The sequence below is a fragment of the Dromaius novaehollandiae genome, chromosome 8 (genome assembly GCF_036370855.1).
Source record: "Dromaius novaehollandiae isolate bDroNov1 chromosome 8, bDroNov1.hap1, whole genome shotgun sequence".
Lineage (NCBI taxonomy): Eukaryota > Metazoa > Chordata > Aves > Casuariiformes > Dromaiidae > Dromaius > Dromaius novaehollandiae.
Genome location: NC_088105.1, coordinates 9,540,683 through 9,567,514, shown reverse-complemented (window position 1 = coordinate 9,567,514; position 26,832 = coordinate 9,540,683). Strand labels below are relative to the sequence as shown.

The 26,832-nt window shown below is 50.2% G+C and overlaps 2 protein-coding genes across 2 annotated transcripts in view; one reads left to right on the top strand and one right to left on the bottom strand.

Moving 5' to 3' along the window:
• Positions 1 to 7,943, top strand: part of ASTN1 (astrotactin 1) — an 81,329-nt gene extending 73,386 nt beyond the window's left edge. The window contains exon 23 of the mRNA XM_064515608.1: positions 7,710 to 7,943. Within this exon, the coding sequence (XP_064371678.1) occupies positions 7,710 to 7,824 (115 nt within the window). The 3' untranslated portion in view covers positions 7,825 to 7,943. The remainder of the gene's footprint in view (positions 1 to 7,709) is intronic.
• The window catches only part of PAPPA2 (pappalysin 2), a 119,685-nt gene continuing 96,254 nt past the window's right edge, over positions 3,402 to 26,832 (bottom strand). The window contains exons 21-22 of the mRNA XM_064515609.1: positions 8,130 to 8,228; positions 3,402 to 6,438 (exon numbers count right to left, since the gene is read on the bottom strand). Coding sequence (XP_064371679.1) covers positions 6,364 to 6,438; positions 8,130 to 8,228 — 174 coding nt within the window. The 3' untranslated portion in view covers positions 3,402 to 6,363. The remainder of the gene's footprint in view (positions 6,439 to 8,129; positions 8,229 to 26,832) is intronic.

Here is a 26,832-nt window from a genome sequence, read left to right as displayed (position 1 = left end):
CCAAACCTGCTTCTCTTGCCTTCTTTGCATCTATTCAAGCCTCCAGTTGCTAATTGCAAGTCTTTCTTCTGCTAATTAACAAGATAGGGACTACCCTGGTGGGATCCTCCCTGAATCAAAAGGCAGAGAGCAGCTAGGAAGAAGAAGGAGATGGATTTTCTTCTTTTTCCCTGTGAAGGGGAAGGGCTTTCTGCAGTGTTTGCCTGAATTGCTGAACCAGGCTGACGGAGAGCGGAAGGAGCCTGGAAGAGACCTTCAGCGTGATTTCCATGAGGAGAAACACCTCTATGTCCAAACCTGCCCATCTTTTCATTTTGCTTGCCATGTCTGTTGGCCATCATATTGCCTCTGCCAAGCAAGTCAGCCTTTCTCTCGGGCCCAGCTCTCTAAAGGGAAGATCCACTCATCCTTCCCGTAGCCACCTCGAGGGCCCTAGAGAAGAGGTAGAGGCACAGCCCAGGGCTGTGATTCAGCACATACCTTGCTCCCACTGATGTCCCCATGGTTGAAAGTGCTGCTCTAATGTGCGTGTGAATGTGTGTTTGAAAGGGTTGCCATTAGCAAGCGATCTTTATTCATCCTTTGTCTAAAAGCGGATACTAGTAGGGATTGCTGTAGTTTAGACAGTGCATAAATGACATGCCACAGCTTAGGCCTTCACCCAAGACACGCGTCTCCCCACGATCCTGGTGGCTGCCCCATTTTTTATGACTGGCTGTGCAGACAAGCATTGTAATTGCTGACAGAGCTTTTCAAATCCAGTTTGTTTAGTTTGTTTATTAAAGGAGCCACCACCCTGCTCAACTCCATGTACCCCTTGTCTTGGGGACAGAGGAGTCTGCCTCTCTTGAGGCTGGTTGTTTGGCAGAAAGGAGGAGAAGGGGTCCCGTGGAAAACAGCTTCTCACTTGGCTGTTGCCATAGCCAGCTGCCCTGTTCGTTTTACATGCAAAACCTACAGTTTGGGTCTTGGTTGCCTTGCAGTCTCTCTCTCTCCCACTCCTGAGGCTACGGAGCCTCATCATGTGCTGTCCTCCATGGGAGCAGATCTGGCCCTGGCAGAAAAGCGTTATTTTGGGAGCTGTGCCCCAGAGAGGATGGACACTAGGTGTCACCAGGACCTGCTGTTGCTTCTCAGGGGAGCATCCAGGCAAAGAGACGTGAAGGAGGGGACAGTGAGGACTGGAGAGAGGAACGTCAAAGGAAGAAATGCCCGGAAGAAGTGGGGCTTAAAGGCAGAATGGGCAGTGTGGGGAAATCGAAGATGAAAAGGAGGGAAACTCAGGATGTGTTGACTATCCCTAGCAGAAACACACCCCTTCTTGGCTTTGGGCTTCTCCATCCCAGCCCACAGCGTGCCGTGAAGGGCAGTGCCCCGTGCAGGGTGCCTCGGCAGCACCTCTGCCTGCAGCCGGGCTCGTGGGCAGCCCTGCGGTCGCTCCCCGCCACCGAAATCCGGGAAGTCGGGCTGGGGATTGCAGAGGCCTTGCTCGCTGCCAGCAGTAACATAAAACTGAGGCACCTCAGCTTGTTTCAATCAGGGCCGCGTACATATGCCTCCGATTGCCTGTGATGGGAGGGCCTCAGCGCACCCGCGGCCGTGGGAGACTTTTTCTTCCCTTTTCCCAGCACACCGCCCCGCTCCTGCGCCCCGGCTGGTCACTTGGACGAAGGCCCTTGACTCACTCACGTCAACCCCGCGGGAGGAGATTTTTATTGCTTTCTGTAGCGTTCGCTCCGGGGCTGGGGCCCGTGGCGGACGGGTGCTTAGGGAGGTGCGGGGCTTTCCGGGTGCCCAGGCACCGGCCCCTCGTGCAGCCCACCCGTGGGGCGCCCGCTGCTGCGGCACCCAGCCAGGGCTCTGCCGCGGGGCCCCCGGCAGCCCCTCGGCTCCCTTGGCCCACTGCAGTCACTGCTGTTTTTCAGTCCTTTCCGAGCTTTCCGCTTGCTCAGCCGTGACTCACCTTCTCCACCATTCGGAAAGGAGGAGTGCAGCAAAGGAAAGATAAATAGCTTCTAGCACAGCTTTGGCCTTTTAAAATACCGCCGGTGAGCTGTGAAACGGCAAAGGGCCTCCTCGGGAGACCACCTCGCGCCGGCGCAGGTAGGAGCCGTTTGAGCCGGCTCCCGCGGGGTCTGGAGCAGAGGCTGAGCGCTGCTGGCAGGCTGCGGCGTTTGCCCCCGCGCCGCTGTCCAGAGCACCCCAGCCTGACCAAAGGAGAGGCTTGAAATGGCCCCAAAACTGGTCCATTCGAAATGCGGTGTGGATTTCTTTAGCTGCCATGCTTGGTTGCTTGTTTTTGGAACCCAAAATGACATTTTTTTTTTTTTTGGTCAGGGCCATTTTATTTGATAGGTGCTAAACTATCTTAAAAAAAGAAAGAAAAGAAAACAGGCTGGAAACCGAAAAACCCCACTGATGGAAACAGCAGCAGTCGGAAGTGAGGAGAAACCCTGTAAGCCCTTCTCCCCAGGTTCCTAAGAAAAGTGTCGTTTCATCATGGTAGAAACCCTGTGGGCCCCTGCGGCAGTGGCTCCCAGGCAGGTTAGCCCAGGCTTAGACGTGTCCACTGCCGCTGCCAGCCCAGACGGGTCTATCCCCCCTCCAAAACAAGGGGTGGTAGGACTTTCAAACCTGGCCTGGCCGCACACACAGGCGAGACAGGGGCCAGGACTGACACGCTACTAAACCTATTTTAGCTCAGGCCATTGGGATGCTCTTTGGGGTTTCCCAGTCCAGCCCCATGGCTAGAAATTTGTATGTACAAAGTTTATTTGGTTGTTGTTCAAAAGAGAAGAAAGCAAACACACTGAGAAGCTCTACCTAGCTGTGCAGGTGAGGTGGGGAAGGGCAGCACTGCCTCTGGTTGGCGTGCACGTGGCGGCTAGGAAATCCCTTTCGATACAAGGGGGAGAGGAAGGAGCTGTGTTTTTCATCCTTTCATGATAGGTTAATTATGAAAAAAAGATCAGGAAATGGGTCATTTTGTGGCATAAGCAGTGAAAGACCATTTAATTGGAAAAGGCTGTGATGGTCACCTTTTGGCATCGCTGGCTCACTGGTTCTGACCTGTCTGGACAACCTGAGGTGGAAACACCGGTGGCCCAGAGCCTGTCTGTAGACGTGTGCTCACCATGGGGGGCACAGCCAAAGCAGCTGGGGTGGCGGGCTTGAACATGGTGGGAATTGGCCCTCCCACCTCTCCCTGCAAAAGAAAACCTCAGCCAAAGGGAGCTCTTCCACGAGGTTGGGACGATGGCGGGGAAAGCCCACAGTCTGGGGCAGAGGAGGGCATGTAGACGTGCGGGTCCCAGGAGCCACCGAACCTCCTCCCTCCCCCAGTCTGGGCACCCTTTCGCTGCAGCAGCCATTCAATGAGGCAGAAGAGGTGGAGGATGAGAAGATTATTTATTTTTCATAGATTTTTATAAAAAATAATTATCAAATACAAAAAATAAAAATAGCAGCAGCCTCCGTTGTGAATAAAACCCTAAAGGGGACAAAAACCGCTCAGTGTCGCTATAGAAGAACAATATTTCGGTACGTAGAAGCTATCTGTTCACGAGAAGCACAAGTCGCTATCAGCCTAGCCAACACCTACCCCCTCCCCGGGCCCCCCGGGCCCCCCGTCTGGCTTGTGGTGCAGGGCCAGACCACACGTGGCCCCTTCCCTGCACCGGTGCCAGCGGTGTGCATGGACCTGCACCCTACCAGTGATAAGGGACCTTTGGGCGAGTCACTACTGAGACGAGGGTTTTCGTACTAAGAGGGTAAAAATTTGGCATCTAAATACTTAAGTTTCCACGTTAATAGCCTGCCTTGTCCTCCAGCACCCAGCTAATGCTGAAGTCAGGCAGGGAAGGGTTTGATATGGCAAGATGCAGGTACTTGAAATTCTCCGGTCTCCCTCTGAGTGTCACCCTCATTCCACATATCCATGGCCACTGCTTCCCTCATTTCGGCTTGCTCTCCTGAGCCGCGCTCTCCCAGGGCTCAGAGGGGCTGGCAGCACCCCCGACAGCCCCGCACCTTCGCAGGGCTTAGCCACAACTGCTGTTTTCGGCTGCAGGGGCGATGTGCCTCTTCACTCCCACCATGGTTAGGTCTGCACTGGCTCAGCCCAGCTTCTTCCACCAGGAAGAAGGAGCTTTCGGGTGAGCTCTGCTCCCTGCAGGGAGGTGACCCGCCAAGGAGCCATGGGTGCTCTCGAGATCGGAAAAGGGCTCGGAGAAGGATGAAGCATCTCATTTCTGGACACTGGGTGGGATGGCTAGATGCCTCTGTCTATTCCTATCCTCCGGCCAAACATACCTTTTGGAGCTGCCTGACAAAAATTGGGGCAGGCCAGCAAGAGCCAAAGGATGGGATGGCCACCTTGAAAAATCCCATCTCTCCACACTGTCACCCTCTCTCCATCACTCCTGTGCCAGCCAGACTCTGGCCCCGGCCTCACCCCCGCTGCAGGCACGCAGGCCTTGCCCACGCGGGGCACAGCAGGGCAGGCTCGGCCTCTTGGCCCCAGCCTGGAGGGCTACAGAGCATCCCGGGCCCAGCTGGGTTTTCCTGGTCTGACTCTGTTGCCCCTTCTCTGCTTTGCTCTCTTTAGCCCTTTTCCCTGCCTCTTTGCCCTCTTCTCATTTCTCACATCTGGCCACAGAGTTGTTCCCAGCACCCAGCCATGCGAAATTTGCAGGGGTACACAGCAAGACCCCAGCACAGCCAAAAGCCATCAAAGCTAGGTGCCTTCTCTACCCTTTGCCTCTACAGGCCTGTGTCCAGACCGCCAAGCTGAACGCCTGAGAGTCAGCTCTGGGTCCCAAAGCTTCTAGCTGGGCTTCTTCATGGCTAGAAATTAATTAGGGGATTTTTCACTTGGTACCTATGGAAGGAAGATACTCATGATAATCTGCAATTGTAAGCCCAGCAGTGTGGACGCAGTGACAGAGATAATAAGGAGAAGCTCAGTGGAAAAAGATGATGCTCAGAGTCTCCTGACAGGTCCTCTGTGCCCCATCTCTCCCTGTGCTCTGGGTCTCATCTCCTCACAGAGCTGCTGGCAACACTGCTGAAGCTTGTGTTTGGAAAGGAGACATGGGGGAGAAAAGCAACTCTTTAGCTTCATTCATTTCAGAGCATCACACAGTTGTTCTACATTGCCCTCTACATCTCTCATTTAGTTGGGTCATCACCAGCCAAAACAAAAGGGGGAGCACGGCAGAGTGGGAACGTGGAGTGTCTTTGCTGCTATCTATCTGCCATGCCACAATCTTCATGGACATGTCACCCCTCCTGAAGGTCTCAAATAGTGGGCTGAGTCTGTCATGTCCTTCAGCACAGTGATGCTCACCTAAGCTGCAGCGGTTGCTGGAATGAATCAAGGGTACAGTAGTATTTCTTTTCAGGTACAGCTGTACCTCAAAATCCTGTCTCAGGACCCAAACCAGAGAAAGGCAAAGCACCTACAAATCCCAAAAGCAAAACTTGGCCTTTGTAGCTGCCGAGAGCTTCTCAAGGTCCCACCCTGTATGCCATGTGCCCGGGGAGCTGTGTCCTCTTGTAGTCCAGTTGTTTGGCTTCTCTCTCTGTCCTCTTTCCAGCTCCCTCTTACCAAATGAGGGGAAATTCCCTACTCTTCCCACCCCTACCTGCACTTTTCCCGATGATTTGTACTTCACAGCAGCATGGGTGTGTGACAAAGGATATCCTTTCTCAGCTTCATAAAGAGCAAAGAAAATATAATATATATTTATATATATATTATATATATGTATATATATATATATAAAATTAAGTTTAAATATTTGCAGAGAGATCACAACTACCTCGACCTTGCTAAAGGAAGCCTATACAGTAGAGGGGGGGTGAATAGTGACAAATTCAGAGCAAAGACAGACACTCAGAATTGGCAACCCATCCATACAGTAACAGAACCAAGTGTCCGTGGCAGCTTCTCAGCTGTTGCCTTGGAGCCCAGCCCAGCGCGCAGCCAAGGCAGTGGCCAGACTCCTCGGTGAGCCCACTCGCGTGCACGGCGGGCCCCAGTTGCCGGCTTTGGTTTGGGAGGGAGCCCGAAGGGAAGGGTGCAGTGATGAGAGGGGACCGTGGCAGTGCAGTGAATGCGTCTGTCCTCTGCCCACCGGCTTCTTGGTGTCCTCGCCCCATCCCCACCGTGCCCATCACTCCTCTAGCAGGCGGCGCCGCCGGACGCTGGGCACCTGCGTTGCTGTCTTCCCAACTGTCCGGCTCTTCCTCTTACGTCTCCTGACCCCCCTCGTGCGTCCTGCCACCCTCCCAGCAGCCCCTGTTGTTGCCCCTTTCCTCCTCTGATGCTCGCCTCACCGAGAGAGGCCCTTCGCGGTGCCACTACTGGTTCTCCTCAGCTGCTGGGTCACGGCAGGTGCATTCGTCCTGGTCACAGTCAGCAGCAAATGGGATCACCTGGAGGCACCAAAAGGGAAAAGTAAGCCTGGACTGAGCCTCTGCCTTGAGCCCCCTGGCCCACTGGGACCCCTCACCTCAACAAACCCTCTCCACCCCTGTACGGACAGACCAACACTCCTGGCAAGGTCTGGATGTTGTTGACGCTGTAGAGACCACCAGTCTCCACCCTCACCAAGAAATAGGCTCTGCTCCAGGGTGCCCCCGGTGCTAACTGTAACCCACAGCTGGGTTTTGTTCCTGGAGTTTTCCTTTCTGGTAACTTGTGTTGCAGATTTTGCAATCAAGAGTCAACCTGAGGGCTTGTGCCCCAAATATCAAGTCCTTGGGAGAAATCTCCCATGGTGGTTATGGGCTTTTGGACTGGAGCTAGCAGTGGTGAAGTACCTCTAGATTTCAGGTCTACTTTCATCCTTGTTAGATGGCCACCCTTTGTCCATATCAGGGTCCATGGCCCCATCCTTCCAGCTACCCTTGACTCTTCCTGGCTCACCTGTACCACCACTCATTGCTTTCTCTACCTCAACTGTACGTGGCCAAGCAACCTTATATCACCTGTGCCTTAACTGATGGCACCAGAACACGGTGGGAAGGTACCAGCAAAGCATCTGGCTCATGGTTGACCATTGCCTAGTACATTACATTTTTCACAGCCTGAGCCAGTGAGAGGCTGGAGCAGGTTGTTTTGTGTCTGAAACCCGTATTCCTATATCTGTCTTAACAGCAAAGCGATGGAGGAGTGCATGGCTGGACAGCTAGGACCTGTGGGGGATGTGAGCTGAGGTGGGGTCCCCTGAGAGCTTTGGGACATGAATTCCTCCGCCTTCCATTACAGTCCTGTCCTTTATTCTAGCTGGAGATCAAGATGTCTCAGACCCCCTGAGAGCCATGCCATGCTCCAAGATGTCATGATATCACTGGGGAGATTTCACTCATCACTTGGGTGTAAAGCCTTTTCCTTCCTATTTGAACTAGATCTTCCCAGGATTTTATTTTTCCTTTCTGTGTGTGTATGTGTGTGATGAAAGGAAAAATGATTCAAGCTCCACAACAAAGACAAGAAGATCCAAATTCACATATTTTTGCAGTGAGAAATTATCTCATGCCCTATGGTTTGTTTTGCTCTTGGATACATTTAGGAAGGATGGGCTGTGAGTGCTGGATGGCAAGTTAGGTGGGAGGACAGGTTGCAATGGGAGACAAAGAAAGGTCTGTGCATCTCTAACTCAAAGTTGCTACCTCTACATTACTCCTCCCTCCTTCTCTTCTAGGAGACTTGGGAAGGAAAGACAGTCCAGACTGGGTTTGTGGATGCCAACAAAAAAATCAAGTCCCCTGAGTTTGTGCAGTTATGCAACAAGGTGCCTTCTGACTCATCACAACTAGCACTAAATCCTACCAAAGTAATTTCGTAGGGACTTGCGTTTTAAATGAGAAGGAATCCCATAAGCCTGAGTGAGAGCCTGGTTGAGCTTTGAGTCCTGTTGGCCCAGGTCCAAACCGTGCTGTAATCAATAGAACAATGTCTATCAGCTTCAGCTGGCTTTGGTTTAAAATCATGGATTTGTGCTCTACTCATGGGAGAACTGCCTTGTAGGCCTGGTTCCATGGTCAGCAAAGACAAAGAGCATGGTGAATTGTGACTGCTTAATCCTAAATCTTGCCCTGTGCCACAGAAGGTGCTCACTTACCTTCCTGGAGGACAGTGTGGAGGAGCAGCAGTCACCCCCGTCATACTGGCAGTATGCCCGATTGTTGATGGTGTCACACCAGCCATCTGCTTGGAAAGGCTATAGGCAGAGAAATGAGTTGTTGCTGAAAGGGTTATTCAAAAGCAGAAGGTTTATCCCAACAGCAGAGATTCCAGATCCTCAAGTCCCTCAGGCACCACTTTCAAAGGGCAAGGCACAATACACAACCACCTCTTCAAAGCCAAAGCAACACCAGAAAACTGATATCCCAGTTGGTGTTTATGGAGGAGGACTTGGTGCTAAGAGGACAGCAGCTGTAGCTCAAGGATCAGCTTTCTCTACCCAAGGGAATTGCCTCAGGTAGTGAGACATCAAATCCATGTCATTAGAGTGGATTCACCCACACTGAATGCCAGAAGTTCAAGTCTCCGTCCCACTCGGCGCTTCTCCCTGGAGTCCAGTGCCACTCAACTGGGAGTGAGTTCACCATGTTCTCTGCACAGCACAGCTTGCACTGCTACCTCATTACGCCACTCACATGCAACTCCACCGTAATCCAGCTCTATGTGTGAGTGCAGCCAGGGCTGGGCTCTGTAAGAAGCTGACCCAGCTCTTCCCTGCAACACTCCTTCTTCTTAAGAGCTTGACTCTGAAGCTGAGCTTTGTGATGCAGCTTGGGCAGCTAAGTATAGAGAGACTGATGTGAGGATCAACAGAGGATCCTGTTAGGCAATCAATATCAGAGCGCCCTCGGTCTCCTTTTTCTCCCTTGGATTACGAGAAAGGTTCAGCAAGGTCAGTCAGCCTCCCAGAAATATTTGTGTCTAAACTGAGCCAAACATTGGCAAGTGCTGGTTGCAAGGACTAAGCTTTTTCCAGAATGCTCTTGATCTGACCCAGGCCCTGAGCATGCAGGAAGAGGGACATGTCCCCAAATTCCTCTAGACTCTCCTCTAGAGGATCTAGCCCTTGCTTCAACACTCGACTCTGCCAGACCTTGCCAGATTGGACTAAAAGACTGTTTTTTCTAGGCTAGCTGAGGAGGGCCACTAGAGAAGGAATCTTTATTAAGCGCTAGTTCCGCACAGGCAAAATCCAACTCTGGATTGAATAGAGAGGACGCCTGCCTACTGATAACCAGAGATACTGGCAACTTGGCCACTTTCCCTCTTCATTGACGGCCACCTTCCTCTTCATTTCTCCTGTTCATGGCCCAGATCCCACCCTCTATAAAGATGGTGTAAGGAAGTTCTATGGTTGAGTGCCCTTCCTTGAGCTAAGCAGGAAATAATTCAGTGAGACAAATGCCTGTGGTCATGCCCTAGGACTTTCAAATGCATTCATTGCTGTTAATGCGCATGTTCTGGGAACATCTGTAACCCAGAGTAGACATCTGCAAAGTATGCAGGTAATCCAGGAGCACAAATTCCCATCAAAGTCAACAGCACTTCTGCTCCTAAACTGCATGGCCACTTCAGAAAAGCCCACTTTTCCTATAGTGGCGGATTTTGCATTGTCAGAGTAATGCCGATGTCATGTATGCTTTGTGACTGTAAATGGTGCATCTTCTTTGTGTGGCATAGCCCAGTGCCCTTTGCTGCTCTGCTGTGAATCACTGTTGGGTCTACCTGAACCAGCAGGAATTTGCAGAGCTCAGCTTGCTTTGGTGCAGCTCAAATAAATGGCCCATCAAGTAAGGCTTTCTTTACTTTCAGCTCTAACATGGAAACAGAAAGTTATTCCAGCAGAATAGCTTTCTGACCAGAAATGTTAAATGGCACAAACAGCCATTCAGAAATCCGTTTTATTGTTGTTTAGTTACATGAGTCATCTGAACAGAGAAGAGAAACAACTAGGGCTGAGAAGCAGCCAACTGGGGCTGAGAAACAATGCTGTGTGACTGGTGTAACTAAATAACTTGCATGTGAACTGTTTGCAATGAACTGTCAGGAACAATCTGCAACTGAGGTTTATTTATCATAGATACACATCAGCCCCGCCAAGTAACAAATAAATGTGCTAACAGAACGGCGAGGCCATTCGTTAACTGAGTGATTAGTAATGAAATGCTTCTCTAGCTCTAGGCTCTGTGCTGTTAGCTGCTGACCCAGAAACAGTGGTCGTACTCCAGAAGGACTGCTGTCATCAGCAAGGCTCCTGGTGGAAAGCTGGCCACCCCTTAGCTCATGAAAGTGGCTGTTCCATTTCACTGGATCTAGTGGCCTCAAATGACAACTGGGCTTCTCAAAATGTACCAGAACTCTGCCTTTGAAAGTCACTCACCAGTAGCATCACTAAGCCAACCAACTTTGGGCTGAGAAAGGTCACCACACCATAACAGGCTACACTGAAGCCAAAATGCAAGAATAGGTGATATTGCCACTTACTGCCATGAGAAAACTATGACCAAACCAGGTTACTGATGTAGCCTTTTGCCATCATGACTCACAAGGACCAGAAGCAGACCCAATGCAAATTAACATCACTTTTGTTTCACCGAGGGCAGGAAATAATAGCAGAGATTATGGCAAACCAATGAATCTGTCAATGGTAGCAGTATTACAGTCACAGCTACAGTCTCTGGGCCAAGTCCAAGGATCAAAGGAGAGACTGCATTTGCCTGGAAGATCTTGCACAAGAAGAAGAAAGGATGTGCCTTTCTACAGCTGGAAAACTGAGGCATAGCAAGGTTATGTAACTCACTTAAGCATCCAGAAAGAAGCAGTGGCAGGGGAAGTGATTTGACACCCATCATTGCCATTGCCATGACACCTGCTTCCTGGGGCTCAGTGGCAGTGCAGCCAGACACCCGAGCCTTGACCAGATGTAAGCTATGCCTAGATACCTCCGTTCATACTTCCCACTGCTCATCCGAGCTTTATGCCCCCAGGAACTGCAGCACCTGAGCTCCGAAGGGATGTGGGATGACAGCTTAGTTTCTAGAGGGCGCACAAAGCCCTGCAGCAAAGTCCTTTACAAAGCCTATTCTGGTGACACATGCGCAAATCAGGACAACCCCAGAGAAAAGCATCGTCTGCACAAGGTCTCTCACCTCTCGCCTTGCAGAAGCTGTTAGCTCTCCCAAGCCCTCAGCAAAGCAGAGAAAGATCAGTGCCATTTCTCACATGGGGAAACTGAGGAAGAGGGGCTTAGTGACTTGCCAGAGGCTACCCTCTGAGCTAGTGCTGGAGGGAGCTGGAAGGGCTGAGCCGGCAGCACTGGGGCCCTTTAGGTTTGCTTTCTTCTATTTGAAGACCAGAGGATGTGAGGGTGTAGTTCCCCATACTGGAATTTCACCAAGGTGACAGGGTTAACACTCCTCTTCCAGTAAAAACTGCCAGCAGGTCCTAAACGACCGCGAGCGGTGAAGGCCTCCATCTGAGCCGCAGAGCAGCTCTGCATGCCGCCGCAGCTGGCTGGGCTACTGCAGGAGCAGGGCCGGAGCTGGCAGGTGCAGGGGGCTGACGGCAGGGGACCGGCCGGGGGCTCACCCGGCCGCTGGCGGGGAAAGCGCTCTGGGTGTGATTTGCTTTTGCAGCATTCCATGCGGTGGAGTTTTTCCTTGAGCTTTGCTCCATATGTCATGACTCACTGGCAAAACAAAACCCACTTCTTCTGTAGTTTCCATATAATTATTGCGGAGGATTGCCTGTCCCGGCTGCACAGGTCTGAAATGATTTCCAGATCATGTCTTGTGTGCAAGGTGGGGGAACGACAGAGACAGGGACAGGCCTGAGAACAAGAGGCTCTCGCTTTCTCTCTACACCTATTAGGGCTAATTGCCCCCTCCCCTCAACCCGCCAGAGCCCGTACCCCACCCTAAACAAATACAGGCTCCTATGGCAACACTTGTTGGGGAAACTTAACAACTCACGCTCCAAATTACATTGGAAAAACATATGAGGGGAAAATAGAAAATGACTAATTGGACTCAAGGCTCAAGAGAGCCAGATGCATGGTTTGGGGACCGATGGCTCTGCTCTGCACAGCCGCCCGGGATCCCCGCAGCTATCTCAGCCGCCTCTCCTCAGTAGAGCTTCTACATCCACCTCCAGGGGACCAGCCCTGTTTCCAGTCCTGTTCCTTCTGGTCTCACTACCGCCATCAGCATTTCAGGGGATGGGGCGGCCCTGGCCTCAGCGTGACACAGGTCAGACTGGCTCTGCTCAAGGCAAAGGGCCCGTGACCATGCCCATCCCCTGCAGGCCCGAGCTGAGAGCCTTCCTCACATCCTGTCCTCAGCCTGCTGCTGTTATTGCCACAGCAGCTCATCTCAGAAGCAGCCTTACTTCTGTGAGCTATCCAGACCCCTCACGTACACCATCCACAGGGTCCTGGGCTAATCTAGAGAGCACGGCAGGCAACCATGGCAGTGGGAGCCCCCCGGCATTCATGTATTACTGAGGTGACATCTCTTCCCCTCTCTTCCTGTCTCTACTGGAGTCAAACACTTCAGGACTGTCCCAGGTCAGCATAGCCCCCTGTGAAGGAGCCCAGGCATGAAGAAGTGATGGGACTTAGGAGCACAGCAGGACCTAGGCAGGAAGGACAGCTAAGCCATAGACAGCACTGCAAGCTCTTCTGCTTCCCCATGGCCCAGTGATGTGGCTCTTGCACTGCCATAGCAGCTGGTACTTTATCCTAGGAGATGGCTGCAAATCTACTTCTCGGTGAGGCAAGAGAATTTCATTACTTACATGGGCCTGAAACAACTCAAGACTAGCAATCAGAGTTGGGCTAGCAAGGAGCTGCACCTCTCAGCGATTTTCCAAGGGAGATAAAGTGAATCCCATTGGTTTGGCTTCTCAAAGGCCTCCGGCTGGTTTCAGTCCTTGTAAGCAGAAAGAGAAAACTAAGATGCTGGTGGATTGACCTTCATTTATAAGGGTACAGGTGTGGGCTTTGATGCTCATTTGGTCATACTTCTATAACCTCATTTTGGTTTTGCAAGAGGCAAGGCAGAGGAGGACACCAGCTGCGTGAACAGCCATTTCTAGTGCAGGGTGACATGTGAGTGTGTGCATGCAAAAGATGCACATGGCCTTTTTCCAGGCTACGTTTGAGCCATGTGATTCTAAATTAGGATCCACAGAAAGCAATGTCAGTGGTGGGAGAGGAGAAGTTTGCCCATGTCATCAACTCACAGAAATACTTGACAAAGTTTTAAGATGCCGGCAGGAAAAAAAAAAAAAGTGTAGCTCTGGAGAAAACGTGGAAAGGCAAATGCAGCCAGGTGAAGGCAAGTTCATGTGATCCAGGAAAATGACCAGCTGAGTTTCAATCGCCAGAATATGCATCCTCGAGCGTGGGGGAAAAAAAAGAATCGCTTCAAACTGCTTGTATAAAATGGGAAAAAGTGACTAAGGTAATTTCTGTGACTGCTTCACACTGAATTAGCGACATGGAGCTTCTCAGCTAGGCTGCATGACACCTCGGGACTGCTGGAGCCAGCCAGCGAGCCGGGCTGCATCAGATAATTTCCCCGCTCTCGACGTTTGTCTTCCTTGTTTATTCAGACAGTAGCTTCACTGGGGCGTGTGTTAGCACGTGGAGGTACAGCATCTGCCACCGTGGGGCCTGATATCTGCGCCACCATAATAAAAATAGTAACCGTGAATCAAATGCTTGGCAATTTAAATAGGCTAAGAAAAAAAACCCACACGCTCTCAAAACTGGGAATAGCCATGGATGAAAAAAGTTAAAAGGAAAAAAAGAGGGAAAAATATTGCAGGAAAAAGCGGAATCTGAGAAAGGTCCGTTCAAGTCCCAGTGCTGCATTGCAGCCTGCGCGGCTCTGCGCGCGGGTGCGTGCTGTCTGTTTAGACTGTGTGATTTCCTGGGCAGAAGCGTTGCAGAGTGCTTTGCTCCGTCGTTTCACTCACGGCTCCTGGGAGATGCTGTGCAGGGAGCAATGTTTTGTACATGACGGTTCCCACTGTCCCTGCAGATCCCTCACAGCCAGGGACGAGCGTGCTGGCTCTCTCCTTGTGTGCTGGCCCCCTTCCCAAGCCTTCTACATAGCCCAACAACGTGGGGGAGCATCCCAGGCCCTAGGATTGCCGCTTGAATTCTCTTTCTCCCAGTGTCATTGGCGAGGTGGACAGTGTTCCGATACATTTTTCAAACCACCTTATATGTAGGTTGATTCACTATGAAAGAACTTAAAAGGGTGTGACGGAGCAAGGGAAAGGAGGTAAGCAAGACAGACAGGGAAGATGGAGTTGGAGAAGGCAGTTGAGTATGAAGAATAAATCACAAATCACATAAATATCACACATTTTCATGCTGTGTCACAGACACTTGATGAACATTATTTCTTAGAAATGCAGGTTTTGCGCTAGTTGAACAGACCTGAAGGCCCAGTAGCTTGCTTTTGGCAATGACCCATTCCAGATGCTTTGGAGGAAGGTGGAAAAAAAAAAAATACCACATGCACCTGGCCAATTATGTAACATTACTCCAGCAAGAGGGGAGAATTCCTTCCTCGCTCCAGCTGAAAGTCTGCTTCTGTGCTCCCGAGCGGGATGGAAAGTGCTTGTGATTTCAATTTGTCTATAGCTAGAGAAAGCCCACATCCCATTTTCAGGGGATCGAGTCCAGACTTATTAAGCAAAACATGTCCCCCAGCCTTTGGGAGGCTGCGCATGTCCTGGGCTTTGCAATGGTATTCGCTTCAGTGCTGATCCCATCCAAGGAGGCCACGTAATTTTCCTTTATGCTGCTTCTAAGTCAGCAAGAATTTTGTTGTCCTTGCACCTTTCCCTTTGGCCATCTGTATTCTGGGCTTTGATGTTTGAGATTTCAGAGGTGGCTGGGCAAACCCTTTGCCCGCTCAGAGGACCGTGTGAGAGCCTGCAGCTGATGACATGCAGGTGTTGTTGTCCTTGTCAGCTGTAACTTTCAAAGCAACCGCAGAGGAACAGGGGAAACATGAGTTCAGCACTGGAGACAGACGGGGACCAGCCCAGAAAAGCTGCCGCTGCTGCACGGTCACACCCATGCCTCTTGTATCAGCTTCGCTGCTATTGCTTCTGCTCTTCTCATGAGTGATTAGTGATGCTCAAAACTTGGGCTGGAAGATCAGCTGGAGGACATGGGCCCTACAGGGGGATGGCGCAGCAGGGGAGAAGGGCACGTGGCTGGGCAATAAACTTCTGCCAGGGAGAGGCATCTCCTTCCCGAGTGCCCCACTGCATTTGCAGGGCCTTTGACAGAAGCAGAAGGATAAGAGTAAATTCTTGCTAATCCTTTCGATATGTGGCTGGAGAGGGGGAACCCACAGGGCAGCAATAGCTGCAGGTCGACAGCCAGAACCCCCTTGAGCTGGCCCAACACTAATTAACCCCTCGTCCTGCCCATCCACACGAACCCTTCTCCTCACCCACAGCCAGCAAGCCCCAAAAGACAGCAGTGCGTGCTCAGCACCAGGAAAGACGCCAGCAGTAGCCAGAACCTGGCTAGCAAGTAGCACAGCTAGAAACTGCAGACAGTCAATGGCATTTGGGATGTCAGCCCAAATCAAGGCCCGTTCCCAAGTCACTCTGACAGCCCTTGCACCCTGTACCACAACAGCACTGGGGACAAGGAGACCAGAGGACCTGAGTACATATACCTTGAGCAGCCCCCAGTGCTAGGTACAGCCACAGCTCTAAAGGATCTGAGGCTTGTGGGAGAAGCAGCATCTTGGAGAAGCATGCATGTGCTGGCATTGCGTGTCATGGGGTGGAGCAGGCTTGGGGTGAAGGTTCCTGCAGAGGGGAAACAATCAAAGGAAGCATGAAGAAGCTGTGACAGTCCTTTGCCAGTGGTAGGAAAAAAGGGCAGCTTCTCCCAAATGCATGCCCTTCCTTCCCTCCCCACCTCATTCGCTAGCCAAATATTTCAAAAAGCGCAGTTATTCTAGCATGTCCCTGGCAGGACATGAAGACTACCCAAGTCGTTGTTGAAAGTCTGATTCAATTAAAACCTCAGTGCATCCACTACCCCAACATCCTGGCTTGGGTACCTGAGAATTCCCCTTCCCATCTTGCTGTCCCTAATCTCTTCAACATCTTTCCAAACCACTGCTTCTCTTTAGAAAATTGAGCTTGTTTCAGTCCCTTCAGCTGCAGACATGGCAGGAGCTAGTTAAAGTGATGCTACAGCACAGTGTCCCCAGGACACATCCCTTTCCTTACACACACACACACACACACACACACACACACACACACAAGGCAGAGAGCCCGGCAATTCTTGGCTCCTCCTGCTTGCCCAGGGAAGTTGACTGGGAATGCAGACTGTGGGAGGAAACGACAATGTTCATTGTTTGGATTAAATATTTTTCTTGGCCCTCTCTCTGTTGCAGTGTGTCTTTTATTTTATTATTTCCACCACCACCCCCAACACCCCAAGCACATTCACTCTCCCTCTCTACTTCCTGAGGCTCTCCGGCACGCAAAGAGGAAATCAGCTCTGAAAAACACAGAGGGGGCAGAGAGGGAACAGTACTGGCTTCTGGTCAAAAAGTTCTTTGGGATGCCTCAGTGCCCTGAGCCACCCTGAGCAGCAAGCGAACGCTACCTGGCCTGTTGCACTGAGGGAGGCCGGGTGAGCACAGCTTGAGGGAAGAGAGCTTTAGGAATTTGGCAAGAGGCACCTGGGACCAAGTGGCCTCAAGAAGAGGAAACAAAAATAAATTCTTACAAGCCCAGTACTTCATACATTATTTCTGTGTCTTCCAGCTTCCTCCCCCTGAGCCATTCCTGTGTGGCCTGTTAAACTACAGTGGATGACCACTGGAGGCACACGTCCCTGCAATGGCTTGCTTGGAGAAATCATGGACTTGCGCCATCACTTCAGACATGGCCAGAAAGCAAAATGGAGAAATGCTGGTTGTTTCTGAGTTTGCTGGTGTCCCTGGGCTACTCACTTATCAGCTCAACACGCAGAGTTCCTTCATCATGTTTTCTCAGTTCTTCAGGAATGTCTGCTCCAGCTCCAGCATCCTTCTCCCCGCTCCTCACTAAGAAAAAAAAAGGCTTCCTGCTTGAGAAAGAATACTCTGTGTTCACATATCAACCCCAGCTTTCAGTGGCTCTGATACAAATGAAGCCAAATTGTGCCTTTACCCCAGGCCAAGGTGGACTTGATCACTTGGTGTCAGAAACCAAAGCTGTGCAGGAGAGACACCAGCAAACACACCTTCCAGGGATCTTCAGCCTCATACCACCAGAAATGGCTGCCGTCAGCCAAGTCTGCCAGGGCCATCCACAGGAACAGGAGAAGGTGTGCGGCCTGCATCCACTGAGCAACAATTAGTCTCTTTTGAAGGAAGAGGTGACAGGCTGGAAGGAGACATCCTGTGGTCTGGTTTTAGCCCATGTGCCATCACTTGGACTCTGGTGCCCAAGATAAATAAGTAAAGGCCCAGTTCCCAGCAGTGGTACTAACTGCAGCGTTGGTAGTTCAGAGGAGTTGCCTCTCCAGGTGGTCTTCAACAGGACAAAGAGGGTCCCCTGGACATGGGTTTCCTGCACAAACCTGAGTCCTGGTTGAATCAGTCTGGATTGAGTTTGGACAGGAATGGAGTCTGGAGAGGGATGAGAGCACAGTGGTTCGGTCACTGCTTGGTCTCCTGTTGGAACGCTGCTGTAGATGACCATACTGGGAGAGCAGGTCCTTGCTTTCATGGTGTTTGAAAACACTCCTATGTCCCAGGCCAGGATTTGGTTTGGACACACTTCTGCTGCAGAAGTTAGTATGTAGCACCTCAGGCTACTGAAGGGGGATGCACTTCTTCTGCCCTGACAGTTTCTCTATCTCGCTCCTCAGAGACACTGTCTTTCAGCAGACAGCAACCCAAAAAGGGCATTGCCACAACCTACAGGAACAAGACTGAAGAAAGAGATGGAAAGATGGAGTAGATGAACACCACCTGAATGCAGGTCTTTGCCTTGTGGTGTCTATAAAAGCTTCTGTGTCCATGACCTATTCACGGCAGGGTCCTCAGCCTAATCCTTTCTATACGCTCATCTTAGTGCTGACAAGAGACAACAGGAGGAAAAAACAGAAGCAGGAAAGAACAGGCAAAGGGGAGCTCAAGAAGATATTGTATGTAGATAGTGCTCTTGGCAAGCACAGCGGCACTAGGAAGTGGGTCCCCAGCACTATCAGTTCCCAGGGCTCGCGTTGTGTACATGCGAGAGAAGCCAGGACTTCCTATGCCTCTAGCACCACAGTGCCCTCAGCAGCTTGCCTCTTGCCATGGATTAGATCTCCTGGCAAGACACTTGTGCAAAATATGTTGCAGGATAGAACGAGTTATGCAAAACAAGCCCTGAAAACCACAAGGGCCTCCTGACCCACTTGTATCTGGTTTCTGCCAAGTTCTTGTTACAGATCTTAAACAGAAAGAAAAACAATGTACAAGCAATGAAGGAGCTGAAGAGGAATATTCATGTTGGAAGAGCAGATGGCTGGACTAAGGTTAAGAATATTTATTTATTATCAAAAGCGACTCATTGATTTTTTATTTCAGAGGGTGTTTTCGGCAGCCTTCCACTCCCTCTGTCTGTATCACAAGGTACAAGACCCGTGATCAGCTGAGAGAGAGGTGAAAGCAGGACACAGGCAGGGATGGAGGGATGGCAACTGAGCTGCAGAGGGCAGAAAAGTAGTAACAGGTTGGGGATCCTGAGTGCACACAAGCTGTGGCTTGCAGAGGCTGACTGCTGCTTCTGGTCCCTGCTCCCTCACTGTTCAAGAAGCAAGCAAAATATTTCACTTCTCTCTGGCACTGTTACCGCACAGCCAAATCCCCTTGTTTCTGTCCTTCTTGGAAAAGCAACCAAACGCCATCCGCCTCTTTAGGTCTCCACGACCGCTAGCTGTTGAGGTTCTACCTGTGCTAACCTGCCCATCCCGCTCATGGCAAGGGCAGCATGAAAACATATCCAGAAGGTATTTACAGAGCTTCCCATCTTGTTTTCCACCTCCCTTGCACAAAAGACTTTGCCCTTGCAGGTAAAGGGCCACTTCTGAGACAAAACAGGGCACAGTTTAACAATACCACACCATGAGGGGGGAAGGGATTAGGAAGGGAACCTGGTTGCCATCCAGCCCTCCACACATTCCCAGGAGATAAATGCTGCCACAGGATGTGGTGGTACCCAGGCACCCTGACTTCATGATTCGGAGAGGGACAACCTGTGCCACCACTACATGCACACAGTTTTAGGTATCCTTTGCTTCCCAGGGGGGAAACTTGGGGAGTGGGAAGAGAGCACAGCCTGGGGCAACTAGCTCTCTGTGGAAGTAGATCTATGTTCTAGAGGCCTGTATACCTTAGAGATGGTTAACAAGCATCTAACTGCTCTCCTCCCCTCACAAATTTCCACATTGCAATCGGTACAAACTTGCAGCTGGATAACAGTTTAGATGGGCCAGAATAAGAACAAAAGTAATGCCAGCTAGCTCAGGGCAATGGTCCATCTAGCCCAGAACTCCAGTATTGGCTGTAGAGGTGTCACTGGGACACAGGAGGTGAGCCTGTATTTGCAGTCCATGCTGCTCGTACTCCCCCACCATCTGCAGTTACTGCACTAGGCATGGTGAAAGGTATATCCTTGTCTGTTCCTTTTAGTATCTGTTCCACCAATGTCCACTAATGTGTTTAATCCCTCTTTGAACTTACAGCTACTACTCACCTCTGCAGCCTCATGCAGCAGACAATTTCAGAGTTCAGTGTTCACTGTGTACAAAGTACTTTCTTTTACCCGTTTTAAACAAATCCCAGTCTCAGTGAGTACTCCTTAGTTCTGCATTCATCTTATCCAGCACAATCATGATTTTGAAAACCTCAAGCAGTCTTCTGCTTGCCAGACTGAAGAGTCCCCGCCTTTTTAGGTTCTCCTTATAAGGCAGTTGCAGTGTCCCCTTAATCATTTTGATTGCTTTTCTCTAACTCCCCTATATCCTCTTGAGATGTGGAGACCAACAGTGCTCACATTATCCAAGATGTGAATTTCCCAGAGTCTAGGGCAACAACACACTGAGTCATGCTTGGTCACTTGGATCATGTGGGTTTGTAGGCTTTAACTTCGGTGAGACCCCTGAAGGAACAGGAATCGCATGGTCTGCTTCTCGCCTTCTTACAAGAACAGCAATAACGTCCAGTAGGATCTTCTTCACATTTTCAAAGCCAGGTGGCAGACAGAGGAAGAGTGCAGACTGAATAAAGGTGTAACGAAATGCTGCGATGGAGACAGGAGACCGGAGGTGAAACAGCAATGACATAAGCATCACAAGAGGGTGTCTTTAAATTCTGGCCATGGTGAGATCGCTGGTTGCTCTAGAGAGTCTCCTTGGAGAAGCTGGGGTGCTTGTCATCCTCACTGTCTTCAGCCCATGGAGAATCGAAGAGGATCTGTTTCCCACTGTGGAGCAGTCCACCAGAGTCACACTTCTGCCTGGTTACCTGGGCTGAACTTTGCCATGATACAAAACCAGAACCCCTTGGGTCTGGGAGGAGGGACCATAAAGTAGGCCAGGCTGCCTAGATAACTACTCATCCTGAGGGCTTCTGCTGGTTAAGCCGTTGCAGGTGATGTAGCAACAAGCACTTCCTACTCTCGTCGCTCTTTTAGCTACAGCACAGCGCAGGAAGGGCTTTGCAAGTTTCTGAGGCATGGACAGTGATCACACCACTGTCTGCATCTTACCCTTCTGTTCCCATATTACAGACATCCTACTCGCATCCATGCATACTGACCCTATCTTACAGTTATCTCCGGCTGCAGCCAGCCACAGACACACTGAACTTTTGCCCCGATCTGCCACAAGACATCACTGATCATCACCTTTAGATATAACCTTTCACAAAGAGATGGAGCCACAAAAAAAACAGGCTGAGGTGATGCTGTTTTCTTGGCAGAAGCCTCCACACCCAGTTTTTTATCCCAGCTGCAGTCAGCAAAATTCAGCTTTTGGCCTGTGCTGCAGCCCCGCTGCTGCTGAGGAGCAGAGGCAGCTGCTTACAGCTGGGCCCACGCTCCAGTGTTTTGCCTAGGGGAGCGAGCCACAGTCTGCCTCCCATCACAACACCTTGGCAACATTAAAACACAGTGGGACTCTAATTTTAGATGAGACTTCCACTGTCACTACTGTAGATGCTTTCAAAAGGGTTAATTATGGCTGAGAAATGCTGGACATATGCCACAGAGAGGCCAAGTAAGGGTTTTGTGCATATTAGTGGGAAGGGCTGTAGATGGTCTTTGACTACCTGCTGGATTGAGAGACTCTTGAACAACTTATAACCACAGACATGCTTCAATCCCTTTTTCATCATTTCCATAGTAATTATTCAGGAAAACCACAAAATAGAAAATGGGTTAGGATTTTACAGTTGTGATAACATGACCAGCAGCATACATAAGGGCATCTAGACCTTGTCCTCATGCAGGGAAGACCTGAGAAATTCCCAGCAGTTCATGCTAGCGGCAGCTTTCTGGTATGGCCTCTCTTCACCCAGGGTGTGAGGCAGTGATCTCATGCCAAAGTATCTGGATGTTCCCCCAGCACACAGGCAGGGCTGCTCACAGGAAATGAAAACACAGCCAAACTCAACCAGAGACGGTAGCACAGCAGCCAACTCAGCTCAAAGGCTACCAGGGTTTCCTGGCAGAGGAGAGCGCCTCTGTAACAGAAGCCAGGCCACTTCAATCCACCATGTTGCCCTGCACCCAGAGAGCTTGGCTGGAGGCTAGAATGGAGAGTCACAACGGGACCATGGATGTACACAAATTCCCCATACTTCAGCTCTGAGACTTGAATCAGGGAACCTGCCTGTAGCCCATCCTTTCCAGAGGAGCTGCAGGCAGCCAGCTGAGCACGTGTGCTTCTATGGCCAGCATGAGTCACCAGCTGGCTACCTAAGGCCTGTGTCTGGAATACGTATAAGACAAGTGGAAGAGGAGCGAACAGGGGGAGTGGGATAAGGAGGGGAGGATGATGAAAGCAAGGCAATGATCTGAGAGAGCGTGTGGAATGCAGCTGCAGATGGCTTGGATTAGAGGACTGAAATATGGCTAGTATCTACTACTACCCTCAGAGAAATGCCACACATGTGCGTGAACACAGGGAGGCTTCTCACGCACACCCAGTCCTGCTGCTATTGCTTGCAGACATGGAAATGGGCAATAAAAGTTGCCTGCTCTACTAATGGTGACAGGTTGGGGTGAGAAGGAGGTGCCAAGCACTGATTTTGGAGGAGCCATAACCACGCATCAGTTGCTTCATGCACAGGCCCTAGTTGTAGATCGGGAACTTTCCTCTTGATTATCACCATCACTCTCTGCATTTCTCAAGACCCCCTAACGACATGACAAAAGGAAACTAGGGGCACCTTGTCTGGGCCTTGGATGAAGACGGGGAGGAATGAGGCTGGAAAATGTTACACACACAATCAAGTAAGAGAGTCAGCCTACTCACTGGCCAGAAGAAGCCAGTTCAACAACTTGGAGGTATGGGACATGCCAGGAAGCAAGAGAGCTATATCAGAAGCAGTCTGCACTCAGCACTGAGTCACATTAGGAAGGAATTGCTAGGCTAGGAGGCAGACCAATAGCTATTTTAGCTCTTGTCCACATCCAGCCATAACAATATGAAGCTCTACCTGCTAACGGTCCGTCCAGAGCATGCTGCTTTAAATCTCTTGCCATGAACCCTTTGCTACCTGCATGCAATGATGAAGAAGAGCAGGAGTGGTGAGGGCCAGCATCTTGCAGAGCATACTGGCTTCCCAGAATAGCCTACCCACATCTACTTTGATCATTCGAAAGCAGCCTGTGTTCCTTGCCCTGTCTGAGCGGGATGATGGTAGTTACTGCATCCTGTGAGTAACACTGGACAAACATGATGATGATGAAATAAGCAATCACCTAAACCACAGCCATAGTGTGAGAAGAGAGGAGCCCCTGTGGTGGAAGAAATGGGAGCACAGAGCTGGAGAGCGGCACAGCCTAGGAGAGGCACTGTAGCAGCTGGTAGCAGCTAATACTGGCCACACTCAGACAGCCACTGCATGGACCATTTTAGACCATGGCAGGAACAGGCTAAGTGAGCAGCCTGCAGTAATGTGTAGCCTGGATCTGTGTACATGCTCTCTCCTCCTCTGCAGGCAACAGCCTCACTTCAGCTAACCCTCGCTCTCGGGCATGGGAGGAGTGTGGATGAAAGCTTGTCACCTACTTATGGCTTGGGAGACCTTGCCTCAGAGATTACAAACACCTTCTTAAGCTGCTGAGTAGAACACCAAGATCATAACTATCTCTTCCTGGATCTTAGGGAGGGAGAAGGGGGGTTCTCTGCTGCTCCATTCCCCTCTCCACCTAGCCCCAAGTCCTCTCTGCATGCCCTCTCCTTTCACCCTGCCTTGCTGCCATCTGTTTTTCTACTGATGGCATAGGATGAGATGTTCCGCTGGCCGTGGAGACGTGAAGTGCACTCGGCAGTAACTCGTATTCCTGATGAGCTTCTGGAATGCTTTTCATCCCTCCCTCCTTCATCCGCTGAACTACGTGCCTCCGCGCTCCGGGAATGGGGAACTTGGCAAGGCATAGCGAGAGATCAGGAGGCAGATGGACGACAAGATTAATGGAAAGAGAAGGGAGGTGGGGAGAGGAGAGAGAAAGAGATGAGCAGGCAGACTGATCCACGGCCAGTGTACGATAAAGATGAGTGAGAATTCCTCTAATGTCATTGCACAGTGACCTGAAATTTCCAGCAGGAGATTTGTGAGGCGCGGCTCCATCTGGGGCTGGGTAGGTTGGAGGCTGAGCTTGGCTAGCGCTCCCACACCCCAGCCTGAAGTGACTCCTCCAGGGAGAGACTGTAAGAGGAGCCAGGAGGCCTGGATTTCTCTTACACAGGGTTGTTCCCCTGAGGTGTGCAGATGAGAAGGCTTCCTCATCCAACACGCTCTCTGCTGTCAATGGAGAGACAATAGCATCTCCGAAGGGTGACTCAGACCTTAGGTGACCTGGACAGTCCATTGGAACAGTGTTGCTCTGCCCACTGCATAGCAGAGACTGCCTCCATTGAGGGATTAACGTGAAATGAGGGGCTGTGAATCTGGGACCAAGAGGCACAGCTGGCAAGTCAAGCTGAACCAAGCCAGATCCAGCAGGGACTACTAAAGCAAAACATTCCTCATGCAGATCGAGGAAGGACAGAACAAGGAAAGGAGATGGGGGAGGCTCATGCAGCAAGAACAGATTAGTGGTTATATTCCACACCTTCTCTACATCCTACTCTAACTGTCTGATGTCCTCACATCCCCCAGGAGATTGGCACCCAAATGAAATGGCTTTCAAGAACTGCCATGCTTTTGGTCACAAGGATGAAGGCAGGATAGCTATGGGAATGAGGGTATAGGGACAGAAGTGAGCACAGATGAAGTGGAAACAAAATTCAGGGCATTTCCAGTGGTCAGGCTAGGGGGACTGGTAATACCTCCCTTCCCTCCAGTGCCAAACAGCAGCTCCAAGTGCAATACTTCGAATGATTCAGTTTTGGTATGAGTTATTCCTTATGGCCAGACAATGTCTGTTCTAAAGCCCATGATAAAATATAAAAGAGGGGAAGTCATCTAGCAAAACTTGGCTTTTTAGGCCAACCTGAATAACATGCAAGATTGTAGAAGAAATCCCAGTGAAAAGAATAATCAAAGACAAGCATGTGAGAAGTGAGGAGAAGGAGAACAGGGAGGAGGTGGCTGCGGGCATTTTCAGAAAAGGAAGGATCAGGCAGGAAGGAACAATCTGAAGCTCGATCTTGATTAGTATTATGGTGAGTGGCTGTGACCTTAAGAGTAGGTTTGTGCTGATGACATTGCTCATGAGCCAAAGAAAAGAGACATTGTTCCACAGTGGAGGATCAGGATATCTGACAAATCATTAGTTGACCTGAAGGACTAGGGAGAGAAACAGGATGACATTCATTTCTATAAAATTGAAGGGCAAGCACTGGAGTACTGATAGTAAAACATCTGCTGTTAGCTTGGAGCTCATCAGCTGGAAATAAAAGAGGGAGAGAAAGATCTGGGTGTTCTTGCTGACCTCAGGACATCTCTGAGCTGCCAAGCTGATGCAACTGCAGAAATGACAGATACATTCCTAGGTCCTGTCAGGAGAGAGATTTCCAGAACAAGGAAGCTTTGTGTACTGCTTGGTCATTCCTGCTGATAGACTAATTGAAAGCAGAAAAAGGTGTAGAAAAGCCTACAAGGGTGATGAAGAGCATGGATTCCCCATCTTCTGTTAGGACATTGCAAAATTTTGGCTTGCTTAACTTCCTGTAGGCTAAGACAATTGTCTGTCATTGTTTTTTAAAAGTAGATGGGGATGACAAACACACAGGAACAGAGTTGACCATGAGTACATTTAGGCAGCTAATGACAAGACAGTGACAAAGAGATGCTAGGATTTCACGTAGTTGGTCCCTTTCTCTCTCTCTCTCTCTCTCTCTCTCTCACACACACACACACACACACACACACACACACACACACACACACACACACACACGCAGACAATCTGGCATTTTTCATCCTTCCCTGTGGGGCCTCTTGCTGAAGACACAGGTCCAAGCTGAGGTGCGAAACCACAGAGGAAGAAGGGCTAAGGTAGGTTCAGGTCATCTGTGTCTAAGGGAGCATCCACAGGCTGTGTCTTCTTTCTCTCACCTGAGCCATATGGGAAGGGAGGAAGGAGCACGTCACACAAAGTCTGCTTCTTTCTGGAAGGACCAGCTCACAGAGATGTGTGGGGGGGAGTAACCTGTCACCTAAACAGGCACCTCTGTTCACTCAGTTTGACCTGTTTGCTAGCAGGAGAGCCATAGAGAAGGTCACAGGCTCATGTGAACTGCTTCAAATCCATTGCCCTGGAGCTGAGCTAAAGGATATGCTTTAGAAAGACACAGTGCTCCCACGACAACGGAGGATCCATCATTAAACTCTGGTACTCAACCACCAAATGTCTATAGCACACAGCAGACTATTCCCCTAGGCTTGGAGCCCATGAATTACAGTGGACACATACCACACATCCATTGAAGCTGGGAAATAACTCTGCTGCACATTCTGCTGGACCATAACACTTCCTTCCTGTGGATGTACCCCTGCCCCTTGCAAAATTCAAACCACACAATCACGTGTGGTCATGTACGTTGCCCTTTCACCCACACTTCAGTTGACAAAGAGCTGAGCTGGGGAGAACCAGTGAACAAAACCAATCATTTGCAATGAAAGGAGTGTGTCAAAAAAATATATCAGCAAAACCCAGTGCTATTTTTGGTGTGCAAACTTCATTTACATTTTCCTTTTTGGTAAAAATCCCAAAGTTTCAGCATAAAACTTTCCAAAATTCCCTCCCCCCCCTTTCTTTTTACCCTCAGTCATAATAACAAATAGTGTTTGACAAAGACTGCCTATTTTTTCTTTCCTTTGCGAACTGACTCCAAGCTGCCTATTATTTTCTCGTGCCTGGTCATTATTCAAAATAAAATGAGTGGCTAACCAATTTCTGCAAAGAATTCTTTGTCTGCAGATTCTTCAGGAGCGGTTTGTTTTGCATATACGACGCTGGAAATCCTAGTTGTTTTGATTGGATGTGTGGATCACACAGGGCTTTTCTGGATCAGTATTACTCTAGAACTGTGGTTC